General features: G+C 41.0%; 1 protein-coding gene across 1 annotated transcript; it reads right to left on the reverse strand.

The window, feature by feature from the left end:
* Positions 1-14,597: 14,597 nt before the first annotated feature.
* On the reverse strand, positions 14,598-15,646 carry LOC306924813 (uncharacterized protein). Its single transcript, XM_079503463.1, has 3 exons — positions 15,542-15,646; positions 15,092-15,206; positions 14,598-14,796 (listed from the first exon to the last, which is right to left on the reverse strand). Exons 1-3 carry the CDS (start codon positions 15,601-15,603, stop codon positions 14,671-14,673), a joined length of 303 nt encoding a protein of 100 aa, XP_079359589.1. The 5' UTR covers positions 15,604-15,646; the 3' UTR covers positions 14,598-14,670.
* Between the last annotated feature and the right edge of the window lie 670 nt (positions 15,647-16,316).

Genomic DNA, 16,316 nt, shown 5'->3' on the forward strand with positions numbered 1-16,316 from the left:
CCTGCCTGCCTGTCTGTCTGTCTGTCTGTCTGTCTGTCTGTCTGTCTGTCTGCCTGCCTGCCTGCCTGCCTGCCTGCCTGCCTGCCTGTCTGTCTGTCTGTCTGTCTGTCTGTGAGCTAATTTATATTTCAGTTGAAAATCATTGTAAAGAGTGTAAATTAGCCTTATCTGTGTGTCAGTCAGTGTGCATTTTATCAAATTGCTTATTTCTATGTATTATTGCTTCCCTCTTGCCAGTGGTGCAGAGATGACAGAAGAAGAAGTGGAGGTGAGCTAAACTATTTCTTTTTTTTTATAATTCAAAATTTTATTTGTTTTTCAAAATCGTACACAATCTAGGATCAGTACAAAGCAGCATTACAAACATTACAACATATCTTACAGATAGCCAGTCCAAGAAACATAACAGTTAAAATAAAAAATAAAAAGAAGAAAAATAACAAGGAAATCATTTAAGGTTCATATACATCCAGAACTCATCCCATGTCTCTTTCATTCAGACCATCAGCGGTAACAAGTCCAACCTTTATAATAGTGAAATAATTTTTAGATATGCCAGGGACAGCAGTTCTGTCCCCTAATAGACAGAGCTGCGGATCTCTGGGCAATGTCAATCCCACCCATTTCTCAAGGAATTCCAGTACCCTACACCAGAAAGGGTATACTATGCAACAGTCCCAAATCATATGCATATATGTGCCAATTTCTTCTTTGCATTTCCAACATGTGTTATTATCCGCGATTCCCATTTTAAATAATCTAGTTGGTGTAAAATAATATCTATGAATAATCTTATACTGAATAAATTTCCCTCTTGCTTCTCTAATTCCACTTCCTACATTTGCTATAATTCTTCTCCAATGCTCATTTTCAATGTCAACCCCCAAATCATTCTGCCAAATCAATTTGAGACTGTCACATGTACCTCCCAGCAGTTCTTTTGACATTTTGTAAAAAACAGATGCAGTATGAGCTTCATGTGGTAATTTTAGATATTCAACTAGTGAATTTGCAACAGTATCAAGAGTACTGCCCAGACAGTGTCTCATTTGTAAATATTTCCAGAATGTACCATCATTTCCAAGGTCAAATTTCTCTTTTAAATCTGAGTAAGTTATAAAAGCTCCATTTTCAAATAGATCACCAATAGTATTAAGTCCTGCTGCTTGCCATTTTTTCCAATATATCTCTTTCCTTCCAATACGTATTTTAGGATTATTCCAGAGTGATGAGTATGGTTGTTTATAATGTAAGATTTTAAGTGTTTAGACAACTTAGCCATTTCAAAAGATATATTGTATGTCCTCATATCTGGTAGGCCGAGGCCACCTCTATCTTTGGGCATCCACATTTTGCTCAGTTTAATCCTGGGTTTCTTTTTTTCCCAAAGAAAATCCCTAATAATTTTATCATACTCTTTAAAAATCTTGTCTGAGATATTTAGTGGGAGCATCGTTGAGATGTAATTAAACTGGGGTGCAACCACCATTTTGATAACATTCACCTTACCCCATAAGGACAATTTCAGGGCACCCCACTTTTCCAAATTATTTTTTATCTTAGTCAGCAATGGCTCATAATTTAATGTGACAATTTTGTCCAAATCTGAAGTGAGTTTTACCCCTAAATATTTCATTCCAATCGGAACCCATCTGAAACCAAACTGAGACACTGTATTTGAGTAACATGATGTAGATATCGGCATAGCCTCAGACTTACTCCAATTAATCTTATAGCCAGATAAATCAGAATACATCCGGATAGTATCCATCAAAGGGGGTAAGGAATGAACTGGATCTTTTATCAGAAGTAATATGTCGTCCGCATAAAGCATCAGCTTATGCTCCTTCCCCCCTCCCTCAACTCCCTTTATCAATGAGTTAGCTCTAATCATAGCTGCCAGAGGCTTGAGGAAAATCGTAAATAACAGTGGTGAGAGGCTGCACCCCTGCCTTACCGACCTTGTTATATTGAAAAATGGAGAGATAAAACCATTTGTGATCACTGCAGCTTTAGGACTTTTATACAAAATATTAAACCAAGTTTTGAAACCTTGACCAAACCCAAAACGTGACATGGCGGCTAACAGGAAGCCCCATTCTGATCTATCGAAAGCCTTTTCGGCGTCAAGGGAGAGGGCGGCGACTGGAGTGGCGTCCGACTGATGACGCCACGTGAGGTGTAACAACCTCCTCAGGTTATCACTTGAGGTCCTACCTCTAACATAACCGACTTGGTCTGCCTGGACAATGTCTGGTAATACTTTGTCTAGTCGTAAGGCTAATATTTTGGTCAATAATTTACAATCTACATTAATTAAACTTAAAGGCCTATAATTTGATGGGTCAGTGGTATCCCTATCTTTTTTAGGAATCAGGGTTATTAGTGCTTCATTAAATGTGCATGGTAATGTTCCCAACTTAAATGCTTCTGAATAAACTTTAATCAAAATAGGAGCTAATATATCTGTAAATGCTTTATAATACTCAATGGGAAAGCCATCTAAACCAGGTGACTTTCCCTTTTTCATTAGTGTGATAGCATTCCTGACCTCCTCCTCAGTAATTGGTGCATCAAGTGATTTTGCTTGTTGTTGAGTCATCGTGGGCAAATTTATCCTGGACAAAAAATCTTCTAGCTCCTGCTGTTCATGGTTAGATGTAGATGTGTATAGTTTTTCATAAAACTGTTGAAATACCTTATTTATTTCTGTAGATGATGTTACTATATTATCTCCCTTTTTAATTGCAGGTATAACACTATTATTCTCTCTTTGCTTCAACTGTCTAGCCAGAAGTTTACCAGTCTTCTCTCCTCCTTCATAAAAATTTGTCCTCAATCGAAATAATGCATATTCTATTTTCTTATTATATATCCCATTTAATTGAAATTTACATTTGCATAATTTTTGATATACCTCTTCTGTGTAATGTTCTGCCAAATCTTTTTCTAATGTAACAATTTCGCCTTCTAATTTACACATTTGTTCAATGCTTTCTTTTTTCTTTTTAGATGATTGTGCTATTAATTTACCTCTAATAAATGCTTTGGACGCGTCCCACACTGTAGCAATCCTTTCTGTTGACCCCACATTTATGTCAAAGAAGGACGTCAAGTCCTCAGCCAACTTAGCACTGAATATGTCATCTTGCAATAGCATAGTATTCATTCTCCATCTCCCCCTTTTACCAGTCTCAGTGTTCACGTCAATGTTCAGTTCAACCAATGCATGATCTGATAATGCTATTGTTCCTATTTTACTATCAATTACATTTTTAATTATGGATTTGGAAATTAAATAGAAATCAATTCTAGTATGAATTTGGTGACAATGACTGTAAAAGGTGTATTCCCTTTCACCAGGATTAACCAGACGCCAGACATCCACTAAACCTATATCTTCCATTAGCATGTGTAATGCAGCCCGGTCTCTTGGGGGCGCTGTTGACCTAAATTTGCTTCTATCCAAAACAGGACAAAGAGTTTGGTTCCAGTCTCCTGCTGCTATAATATGGCCTTCTTTAGCACCCAACATTTTGTTCACCTCATTAATAAACGCTGGATCATCCTTATTGGGCGCATACACATTGCACAAAACCACTTTAACACCATTAATCAGAGCATCTACACAGATTATCCTCCCATCTTTATCTTTAGTCTCTCCTAGCATTACAAAACTCAGTCGTTTGTTAATTAGAATAATTACCCCATTTTGTTTACTGTTAAATGATGAAAAGAATACCTGGCCTACCCAATCTCGTTTAAATTTTAAGGCTTCCTCATCCATAAGGTGCGACTCCTGCACAAACACAATGTCAGCTTGTTTATGTTTAAGATAGGTCAATATTTTCCTTCTTTTGACTGGATTCCCACAACCATTAATGTTCCATGAAATAAACTTAACCATATTCACATCCTATCCATATACCCTCATACACTAAGCATCTCAGACTGCTAATCCCAAGAAAAAATACACAAAGAAAAATATTATGCTGCTGCTGTACCATGAATCTAATTACACTCTCGACATCAAAATATTTAAACATATCCAAAATCATCCCTTCTCTAGGGGCATACATCAAAGGCAAACAAAACAAAAATAAAAGTCCCTGTCCAAATATCTTCCTGATACTGACAGGCATCAAAAGATGAAAAAATGAAATAAAATAAAACACTCAAAAACAGAAATAAACGCACACCAATTTGGTCCGCGCAGTGCCTCGCTCGTCTACCAACCCACGTAACCCTAGTTAACTATAGGCTGGATGAGCTAAACTATTTCTAAACATATCAAACAGTTTTGTTTTGGGTCTTTACCAATTATGGGATGATTTTCACTCCTACTCATGCTTTTGTGTGTTTCTAAATCACACACACACACACACACACACACACACACACACACACACACACACACAAACACACACACACACACACACACACACACACACACACACACACACACACACACACACACACACACACACACACACACACACACACACACACACACACACACACGTACAGTACAGTACAGTACAGTACAGTACAGTACAGCACCACTCAGTTCAGACGGGTCTGATTTTTATACATGTTATTTCATTATGTTAATATTGCCTGTAATGTAGTCAAGGAGTCCCATTAGTCCATGCATGACATTCATGAAGTCAATGCATGAAATAGAGATAAACTTGTGATAATATAAGTTTCATGACCCAAAATTTGGGTGAGCAGTCAGTATCAAACTAATAACAGAAGGAATAGAGATTCAGCAGCAGAATTAACACATTAACAGTTAAAAAAGAAAAGAAAAACTGGAATATATACTAGCAGGTGTTCGAAATCTAAAGTACTCTCTGCTCTGCCTCTCACAGAACGAATTCACCCAGGTGGCATTAGCCTTTTGTTGTGACCGGTACACACTGAGTCAGAGACAACAGGCTGGAGAACATGAGCTCACAGTGGCTCAGGACAACATGCAACGAGAGGTGGATCACACCCGAGACACACTGCAGGTGTGAGCGCTAGAGTGACTGTACTACACAATACAATGAATGCACGTTATTAATCACCATGTGGGACACTGAACTGGCAACATAGGACAAAAAGAGGCAGTTACATAGACAGGAGAGCACTAGTACCTCAATGTATTACTACACCAGTAAGACGCCTGTTGGCGAGAAGCGACCTCGCCCCTTGTCCGCCTGGGTGACACCAGACTGCTGGGCAAGCGCTGGCACTTTGGCATGGGGGGTCAAATGAACATATGGAATGAATTCTGTACTGGTCATATATGGAGCGTATCTTGAGTGTACAGGGTTTGATGAGGTCAGATCAACATATGGAATGTCAGAACAGGTCAGCTCCATATATGGAGATCTAAGGGTGGCAGTGGCCGTGGGGGCAGTGTCTTGAGTGTACAGGGTTTGATGAGGGCCCAGGTAGGGCCGGACCTTAAGTTTCGGGCCTGTTGAGAACTCTAGTTTTCGCTGCACTAATAGTCTAGAGTTTAAATGAACAGGTATCAGTCAAAACGCAGACATCAAAGAGGAAGGATGGATGGGGAAGGATCAACATTATGGAATGTCAGAACAGGTCAGTTCCATATATGGAGATCTAGGTTTGAGGTCAGATGTAGAGTTGCTGGCCAATATCGATGACATCAGTGATCTCCATATGGGCTTAATATTGATGACATCAGTGATCTCCATATGGGCTTAATATTGATGACATCAGGGATCTCCACACATCAGGGATCTCCATCCCTGATGATGTCACGTGATGTCACAAGGCATGACCATATATGGTCATACTGGGGTGACCAACCAACCAAACAACACACTGACGGGAAATGCACGATTCCATAGTAAATGCGACATGCAGTCGCAATAATATAGAAAAAGAAAATGCATGAACAAAAACAAAATGCTTGGGTTTTTCAATGGCATAGTGATAAAAGACTCATCCACAGCACACAGAGATTCAGGTTCAATTACGAGAAACAGTGTCTCTGGCCACACACACACACACACACACACACACACACACACACACACACACACACACACACACACACACACACACACACACACACACACACACACACACACACACACACACACACACACACACATATGCTCCTTCCTGTCTTCTGTCCTCAGATTCTGAGAGGGAGGTATTCTGCTGACAGTGAGCAGTCAACCTTGCTGCATCAGATGGACGGCTGTTTGGAGACAGTGTTGGCCAGTATGGACGACGTCACCAGACAGGCCCAGGCGCTGGGAGCAGCACACCAGGTTAAGCCAGATTCATACTTTTTCAACAGTAAAAAAAAACCTCACTATAAAGGCAGAGGGAGAGAAGGCAGGCTCTCTTTTGACATGTAAATGTAAATGACATATAATACTGTCCTACAGAATAGAGTTTCCCTGTCCTATACAAATAATGTTTGCATACAGTGTTGTCATACTCTACTGTACTGTATGTTTGACCAGCAGGAAAACTTTGCCATTTTAAGGACTATACCAAATTTACTATAGCCTCAGGCTGTGGGCCTGCGGGCCAGGCTGTGGGCCTGCACCTTTAGAAGTGCAGGCCCGTAAGTCGGGACTTGATCACCCCGGCTGGGTCACCCGAGTGAGGGGTATGATGTTCGTGAGACCAGAAACCCCGATGACCTTGGGATACATCACTGAGGATACGTCCCAGTTGCATCCAGGCGATGTTATTTTCGTTCTGAGGTACTGTTTGGAGTGACTCATAGGAATAGACTATGTGACAACCAGGTATAGTCTGGTGACCACCGGAGAGACGGGTGACAGCCGGAATGTAGACGGCACCCAGGGAGCAGTATGGGTTAATGCCCCTGCTTGCATCCTCCGTGAGGAGGAAGCCCAAAAACCTTCGATGAGGCCTTTAGGAGGGCCATTCGAGCCGCAAGTGGAGTCTGCAGTACTACCGTTGCCCAGCGGTGGAGCCTGCAGAACCACTGCGGCTCAAGAATCCACCACTCCGGAATAAAGTGTCTGGTGCTGGGACTCTGGTGCAACGCACAGGTCCTCACGGTACTCCTGGTGAGAGCAGGAGTGGACCTGGTGAGACGTAGGAGGGGCCCGGACAGGAGGCAACCCACAGAGCCTAGTCCCTCCACTTGCCAGAATAGTCCCTCTCAGTCCCGGCATAGTAGTTCCGGAGTGGTTCCACCAGGGTAGCTACTGGGACGTAAGTCGGGACTTGATCACCCCGGCTGGGTCACCCGAGTGAGGGGTATGATGTTCGCGAGACCCGAAACCCCGATGACCGTGGGATACATCACTGAGGATACGTCCCAGTTGCATCCAGGCGATGTTATTTTCGTTCCGGGTATGGGTATATGCGCAGCGCATACATAAATTGAGTGGCAAATCGTAATCAGATAGGACTTTTCTGTTTGGATGTATGGGCTGTCAAAAAATAGTTTTGTGCCATGTTTTGTGCGTTCCCGCATAACTTCCGGGTATGATGATGATGTCACACGCATACCCTATTGAGAAATGGCTTAAAATGTATAGATAAAAAAATAGACAATCTATAAGCATTGTAGCACATTGTGACCTTAAAGCTATTTTTGAAAATTGTTGAAAATGGTTGACACCAGGTTGAGTGGTATTCTTAATTCACGCACGCACGCACGCACGCACGCACGCACGCACGCACGCACGCACGCACGCACACACACACGCACACACGCACACATGCACACATACACACAGCCTGTGGACAAACAACTGATGATAGGCCATTATTTTTTCCTCTCTTGCAGGAGGCTCGTGTCATCTGCGCAGCAGAGCTGATGCAGCTCCATGTGAACCACCTGAAGCACTGTCACACCACAAACAGCACGGAGCTACTGGAGACTAGGAAGCTACTCCACCAACACAGAGGTAGGCTACACAGTGACTCCTACTCAGGCAAGTACAGCACCCCCTATCAGGGGGTGCAGTACGTGAGAGAGAATCAATAGGAGCATGGTTGAAGTACGCTCAAATGTTTCAAATCGGCCTCATGGTGGCGCTATACCAGCTCTCTTCAACTCTTGTACTATAGGTCAATTTGCTATAATTGGCTTCAAGGTTTGTTGGAGGAGCCTATCTTACAAAAAGTGTCCCAAATCATGAATTCATCATCCAATTGACACCAAATTGTATTCACATAGAGGGGCCTACTGTATATCTACAAGCCTGAGAACATAGAAGCAGACAGTGGATGAAAAAAAGAAAAAGAAATGGACAACCTCCAAACAGACACGCCCTTCAATGCTCTTAATGTTTTGAGTAGAGCACTTGTCTTGTGAATTGTCTTGTTGTTGAAATGTGCTATACAAATAAACTTGCCTTGCCTTTATTGCTTATAACACATACCACGAGAACCTTTCCACTGGCTTAGTGTGAATATTATTAGCTCAGGGTGTAGAGAGGGGAGGTTTGTCATGGAGGGCCTGTGGTGACCACCGCGCGTTGGGGCTCAGTGGTGACCTGTGGTGACCACCCCGCGTTGGGGCTCAGTGTTGACCTGTTACGCCACTGTATTAGCTAAAAGATAGTCAACTTAAATCATACATTTTTACATTTCTTGCATGTGTCTTTGCAGAAGACATTGACTTGAGACACCAGTTTTTCAGACAAGCATCTCAACAGGTGAGCTGCCTAGAACTGTAATACTTAACTGTAATACGTGTGTGGCGTGTTAATTCCTCCTTATGCATTATTTTTAATAATGTTGACTTTTATTGCTGTCTGTATCTTTTGTTCCACATCTTGTGTATTTCCAATATTTTTTGTGCAAGGTATATCTCCTACCTACAGTATATCTATCCAGTGTAACTGTAAATAGGCTCTAACATCCCATTTGTCCTTTCTTATCTCAGCATCTAAGAAGAAGAGTCAGCATCACACTGATCCCAAGTTCACAGGCACAGGTCAGCTGCTCTTAATACACAAAATAAATTGTCACGATAAAATAAAATAAATCATGTAAAATGTCAAATAAATAGCAGAGATGGAGTACTTGTAGAGAGGCTGGGGAATTAGGAATTGGCTATACTAAATTGGGACTTGAAGGGGAGAAAATGTTTTTCTTTTTTCTTGAAGGGGCATGTTTTGCACAATAAGTCTTTTCATTATGTCTGCCCACGATCTCTTTGATTCATACAGTAGGCTACGTTTATTTACCTCAGTCACTGATACTAAATCTGATATTTTATTTTTATTTTTTCTATGAACCTGTGACTATGAACCTGTGACTGTTATAAAACGGAAATAAAAAGATTTTGAAAAGAAAGAAAATGTCAAATAAATGATTTTGATGCATAATGGTCTAAAAAATATAGTTTCCAAACACTTATTAACAATTCACACAGATGAGTGACATGGAAGCCAGGTTTCAAGAGGGGTTTCAGGATAGTTCTGTTTCTGAGTCTGCCAGCCAGGCACCAGAGGATGGCCGTTTTTCACAGGACACCAGGTAAAACCAGAGATTGCACATAATCCTTGTGTCCTTGGTTTCATTTTCCATGTGATACCCACTGTTTCTTCTCTATCACTCCTGACACTTAAACTGTAAAGATTGATTGATTGATTGATTGATTGATTACAATTTACAATTTAGGCATTTAGCAGACACTCTTAATCCAGAGCGACTTACATTAAGCAATAACAAAAGCATGGCATACATCACATATATAAAAAGTAGTTATCATGAATCATAAACTAAGAACGTAACAGTGGAGTATCTATGTTAACTATACATACTATACTATATAATATATTATACATGTGTACTATAAAGTGCTATGACTACATAAAGTGCAATTCTAGAGCTGTCTACGTAACAAGCTATAGGTCTGTTTAAAATACTATCTAAGTCTACATAATGTGCTATCTAAGGGGCTAGGCTATAGGGCAAGTGCTACGGGCCATGGTGGAGTCTGAAGAGGTGGGTTTTCAGACTACGGCGGAAGATTGGGAGTGATTGATTGATTGATTGAATACTTCTGCAGTTTGCAAAGAAAGCACAGAAGAGTACTGTTTAATACAAATGCAATGCTAAAAGGATAAAACTCATTACATCCTAAATTTAAATAGGCAAATTATTTGGCAGAGTTGTTGTGCCCGGGTCTTGTCTGGGGAACTACACTATGATATTTATCATACTACAATTGCAGTTTAACTTGCCTTTATAGGAATGAGCATTGAAATATTCTGAAATCATTATGTATCATATACTGTGGGAAACTATTTAATGCACAGTATTTACACGATGAAGGTCACCTCTAGGCATGTATTTGTTTGCTTTGTTCATGACATAACACAACACATACTTGCGCTATAGTTGTACATATAGTTTTTATTTTTGTTTAGGACTTGTGTACTCATTTTCTGTTGCTTTATTCTTTTTTCCCTCCAATGGACCTAATGACTCCATTTCCACTCAGTGGTTGCATTTGATCTGATCTTGTGTGTCTCCTGCTGTCAGCCCCTGTCCCATCTTAGCAGGCGGGACAGTGGCCAGCTCGCTCCTAAGGCAGAGCTCCAGTGAAAGGTTTCAGGGTCAGAACCTGAGCAGCCCAGACCTCAACCTTCTCTTCAGACAGAGTTCCACCCAGAGCTGCCAGAGCAACAATGATGAGGGTGAAGCCATCTGCTTTCCCAGGTTACAAACGCTCTCACAACAAGCAGCTCATTAGGTTGATTTAGTTTGTAATTTTACATTCATTCAAACTCTGAACTTTGACTGGGGAGGGAGACTGGGACATAGGTGGAGTTATAGTCTAAACCTGCAAATATTTCAAAAGAAGAAAAGGTTGCTATGTATATGTAGCCTCGCGTTGCGATAGTAATATTCCACTGCGCTGCACACAATATGCTTTGCAAAGGCAGATGGAGGCTGGCTGAGGCTAATGTATATGGATATCAAAATCTGAAATATTTTATTTGTGTGGTGTCATAATTCTTCATGTTCATATGGCACACTGACTAACAAGAATATAAAAACACGGCACTTTATGTGAAAACGTTTGCCGACTCCTGACCTATACATTTGTTTCTCAAACGCTTGTATAAAAACAGTATAAAACTCATTGAGCTATTTCAGTGGCAGCTCCCTCCTACCTTCAAAATAAAGGTCTCTCTGTACCTCATTTGTCCATCATTGTTAGTCAGGTTTAATGTTTATACAGCAGTCAAATGCAGGCAGGTGTACAGTAAGCATCTCTGAGTGGCACAGTGTGCTTTATGCCAGTGTCTCAGTGTCTTTGTATTGAATGTGTTTGTGTGTCCCAGTCCTCAACAGGTGTCACTGCGCCACAGACATCGGTCAGCCATTTTGGAAGGTGACAACAATTCAAAGAAAGCTGAAGACTTGGGGCCAGAGTCAGAGGAGTCCATGGAAACACCCTCTGAACTTAGTACAGCAGACTCCATCATATCTGAACAGTGAGTCCTCTCCATGTTCACTGAAGCCAAATTCCAATACCCCAAATCTTGGCCACTCGCTCACTCACACTCGTCACTCCAGCATGGTGGTGTTACGGTGAAATTGGTGAGGTGAGCTGCTGAAATATGTGATAATCGTGTTGACCATCACATAATTAATGTCAGTGTCCGAATGTAAATCATTACATCATTACGTTTGTTTATTAGCAGATTTCAACCTAATGGTATTTAGGCCTCGTATTTAAAGACCTCCATGTAAGTTGTGTGAAGTCCACAAGATGGTCACATATTTCGGCAGGTCACCAATTTCACCATAACACCTCCATGCTGGAGTGATCGAGTGTGAGTGAGCGAGTGGCCGAGACTTTGGGTAAATCTTGATACTGATTTATTTTTATTTAAATTAATGCTTGGTGTTCATGATATGCAAATATTATTTCTCAAATAATGTTAAATATTTATTGTTGTTTAGAGAGGGTTAAATTAGTGCCCACCCCCCAACCCCTCTCTGGCTTAATTTATTTTAATATATTTTAAGTCATAGATTAAAGTGATGGATAGATTGCAAAAAAGTTAAAATAAATAAAGTTTGGTTAGAGTTTATTTATGTAAGGTGATACAGTGCATGACACAAAACCTTTTTTTAATGTCTAAGTGAAAAAGTACAGCCTTCTCGCCGTCTTGTGTTTCCTCCCACAGTATGGTGGAATTATCAGATCAACAGAGCCCCATGGTATCCTGGCAGTCCTATCTGCTGCCAATCTTCCTCCTGTCATTCCTCTTGCTGCTGGGACTTCTGTTCTGGGGACTGAGGTATTCTCGCTTCGATAGGATTGGGACTACTCCCACCTGAACACTACATCATTTAATCAATAGTGACATGGTTGATTCCAATGAGGATGACAGCCACCAACAACCTGGACCTAAAAGCTGCTAGATAACAGTACAGTATAACAGCAGAATGACAACTGCAGTGGTTACTATTAGTTGAGCTGTGAAGCAATGCAAACTTATTGTGTTGTATCTTATTACACATTATTATATTATTGCACGCACGCACACACACACGTATTTAGGTCCAGACACTCGCAAACAGTCACGGAGAAGAAAGGTCATGTGTGATGACACACACACGCACGTGCACAGATCACATCTGGATTTCATTAAGCCCACTCGAGATATACTGCAGCACACACACCTAACTATGTGCATGCCCAACACACATACTGTACATAAAGACTCATGTTAATTCCACCTACCTGTATAAGTACAGTACTGTTGTCGAAACAAAGAGATTTGCCATGTAACCCCTGTCCCTCGCACCGTATAACAGCAAGCCAGATTGACCTGTAATTTTTTCTAATAAACTATGTTTTCTAAAGAGAAGTTATGACCTGAGTCTCACATTTTTCAACACATTTACTACAATTGTAACAAGGCCCCCAAAAGTTTGTTTCTTTGCCAGCCAGCCAGCCATCCAGCCAGCCAGCCAGCCTGCCTGCCTGCCTGCCTGCCTGCCTGCCTGCCTGCCAGCCAGCCAGCCATCCAGCCAGCCATCCAGCCAGCCAGCCATCCAGCCAGCCAGCCAGCCTGCCTGCCTGCCTGCCTGTCTGTCTGCCTGCCTGCCTGCCAACCACACATTTCTCCACTACTAGAGGAACTTGTAGGCTGATGATTTGTTTGAAATCGTGTTGGTGTCACTGGAAATGAGGTGGGCTTTTAAGACACTTTGCTTACTGTTTAATTTTACTTATTTTTATTTGAATCATGGAAATAGATAAGCCTAACCATTAACATACAGTATATCAAGGCAAGAATGACATGAAACAAATAATGAAAGTATTGTATTTGTATTGTATTATATTTTCCACAAATTCCACTACTATTTTCAATGCAATGATATTGTTAGGCAGATTTTTTAAAACAAGATTTAAAAAAATATATTTAGATTTGTATTATCGTGAGAACGATGGCTTCCATTTTTGCATTGCAATTGCATTGCAATTGCATTGTAACAGAAAGCCTGCAGTTTCTATTAGCTTGGATTTCCCTTCGATGATGTCACTGGTGGACGGGTTTCTGAACTGCCCACAGCCCTCCTATGAGACACAGACTGAGTAGAAATAAATGAAATACATTTTATCATTATCATTAGTCATTAGTCATTATCATTAGTGAGGACCAATTATTTGAAGATAGGTTGAAAAGTGGTGAAGAGGGCCTTTAAGCCTAGTTATATGAATATTTTACCATTGCCAAACACATTTTTAAAAACAATCTTGAAAACATATTCAAATTTGCAGGTAATATCTCCCTCCACTGGCTATTTTTACCACATGAGACCAGGGCCGTGCAGAGAGCACTGAGGGGGCAGGGGCTCAAACACTCCAGAAAAGGGCACATGTGTGGGCGCGCGCGCCGATTTTTGGGGGTGGTCTTTTTGTGGCCATTGTCATGGCACAAGGGACGGTCATTGGACAGTAATTGGACAGTAAAATAAGCAATATGTTTAGTCTGAAACTAAAACTGACTGATGGCAGATTAAAAGATAATTCATTATGATAGTGGAAGTATCATTACTTGTCAAATGTTCGTCTTGAAGGGCCAATGGCACTTATTTTCCCCCCACATAAGCCCTTATTTGCCCCCCACACAAGCCCTTATTGGCCCCCCACACAAGCCCTTTTTGGCCCCCACATAAGCCCTTATTGGCCCCCCACACAAGCCCTTATTTGCCCCCCACACAAGCCCTTTTTGGCCCCCACATACTGTAAGCCCTTATTGGCCCCCCACATAAGCCCTTATTTGCCCCCCCACACAAGCCCTTATTGGCCCCCCACAAGCCCTTATTGGCCCCCACATAAGCTCATATTGCCCCCCCCCCCCCACATCACATCCCCCCCTTATGTGGCAAAGAAAAAAAAGAAAAAAACTTTCTTTTGTTGTTTTGCCCTTTCGCGTGCAAAAAAACAAAAAAGGGAAAGGACAGGTGCTCAAGCCCCCCTAGCCCCCCTCCCCCCCTCTGCACGTGCCTGCATGAGACCATTGTATGATGAAATAGGAAGTAGTTACACTGTAACTGTCAGTAAACAAACTAGTGACTGAGGTCCCACACAACATCAGGGTTACATTTTATTTTGCCAATTTAATGTCATGCAAACTTACATTACATTTTTTAAGACAAAGACAATGGTCATGTTTATTGATTCATCATTCGGCAAGCTGCCAGATGACAATTATCAAAGATTAAACTGTAGTCAGTGCCACCAGCTTTGACAAAATCTTTAACGGTCTTGCTCCCCATGAAATCTTTGGTTTCAACGATCTGCAAGAATACAAATAATTAGTTACATTTGTATACAGTCTAATAATTGAATCATTATTAAAGATCACTAAAATACTACAGTATCTAGAAAGGCAATATCATTTTGTCAACCATATGCTTTAAAACTTTAAAACAACTATTTTATGAGAGTTTGATGTCACTTTTTTATGGTGTACTAGTTTGAAAACTACATTCTGAATGACTACAACTGTTCAATGTAATTTCACCATGAATCCTTCTTTGGTTTGAACTCATTATTATATTGTTGTAAAAAAGAAAAAAAAAGGTCTCTTACCGCCCAGTTAGAGCTCATCCACCGAGCATCCACCACCACTGTCCGAGAGCTCAATCCAAATGCAAATGTATCCCCCTTGTGGACAAGCCACATGGAGCCATCAGCCAGTGTCACTCTAGGAAATACACACTGTTATGATCTACAGTAGATTGTGTGTGTGTGTGTGTGTGTGTGTGTGTGTGTGTGTGTGTGTGTGTGTGTGTGTGTGTGTGTGTGTGTGTGTGTGTGTGTGTGTGTGTGTGTGTTATTATAATCAAGGTGAATTAGTCAACTAATTGGGCATGATTTTACATTAGAATTATTTCATATTTATTATGCATTTAGTATGCATCTCACATACTGTACTATTTAGTAGCTACTAAGCTTTTAGACATATGCTATTAGAAAGTAATTTGGCATAGTATGTGATTTCGTAAGGGCCATGTTACAGTCTACAGTTAGGGGACTGACCTGACTCCAGAGTGGCTTAAAAGTCCAACCCGAACAGGCATCCCCGACAAGGGTCTCGTCATTCTTTCTGCCTTGTACACAGCAGAGCTATACAGCCTCCAGAGGTCTGACCCATTGGATAGGTCATAATTGTAGGAAGGAGCACCTCCTGAAAAGTTAGGTCGAAAGCAACAAAGAACATAATACATTTCAGATACAAGTTACAACAAAGTGCAGATACATACACTGTGCATTACACTTTGATCTGTTATGATCTACAGTAGTGTGTGTGTGTGTGTGTGTGTGTGTGTGTGTGTGTGTGTGTGTGTGTGTGTGTGTGTGTGTGTGTGTGTGTGTGTGTGTGTGTGTGTGTTTTCATCATAACATAGATTAAATAGTAACAACATACCATCACCAGATGACTCCACAGCAACCAGCAGCACATACAGGAAAGGTAAGATAAGCATTTTAACCAACATGGTCGGTAATCCTTTGTTTTGCTTGAGCACAATGTTGTTTGTTTTAGCTTTTTTTTAACTCCTGAAATGTTACAGTAGGTTTCAGTTTTTATAGCCCATCTTTGCAACGCGCCTCCCCATTTTCACTGTGCGTCTGTGTGTGTTTCATCTGGCAGTGGGGGACAGAACAGTTTGAAGGATCTGGGAGGGAAGCGCTTTGTGGAATGAAATTCGCCCCTGGAAAGTACAGGCTTGCATCAGATTGAAAATCCTGTTTGATATCACATAACTCAGTAAACATATCCCCTTGTAGTTTTACACAGTTAAACAGTTAAATG

Source organism: Electrona antarctica (assembly GCF_951216825.1).
Source record: "Electrona antarctica genome assembly, chromosome: 6".
Taxonomy (NCBI): domain Eukaryota; kingdom Metazoa; phylum Chordata; class Actinopteri; order Myctophiformes; family Myctophidae; genus Electrona; species Electrona antarctica.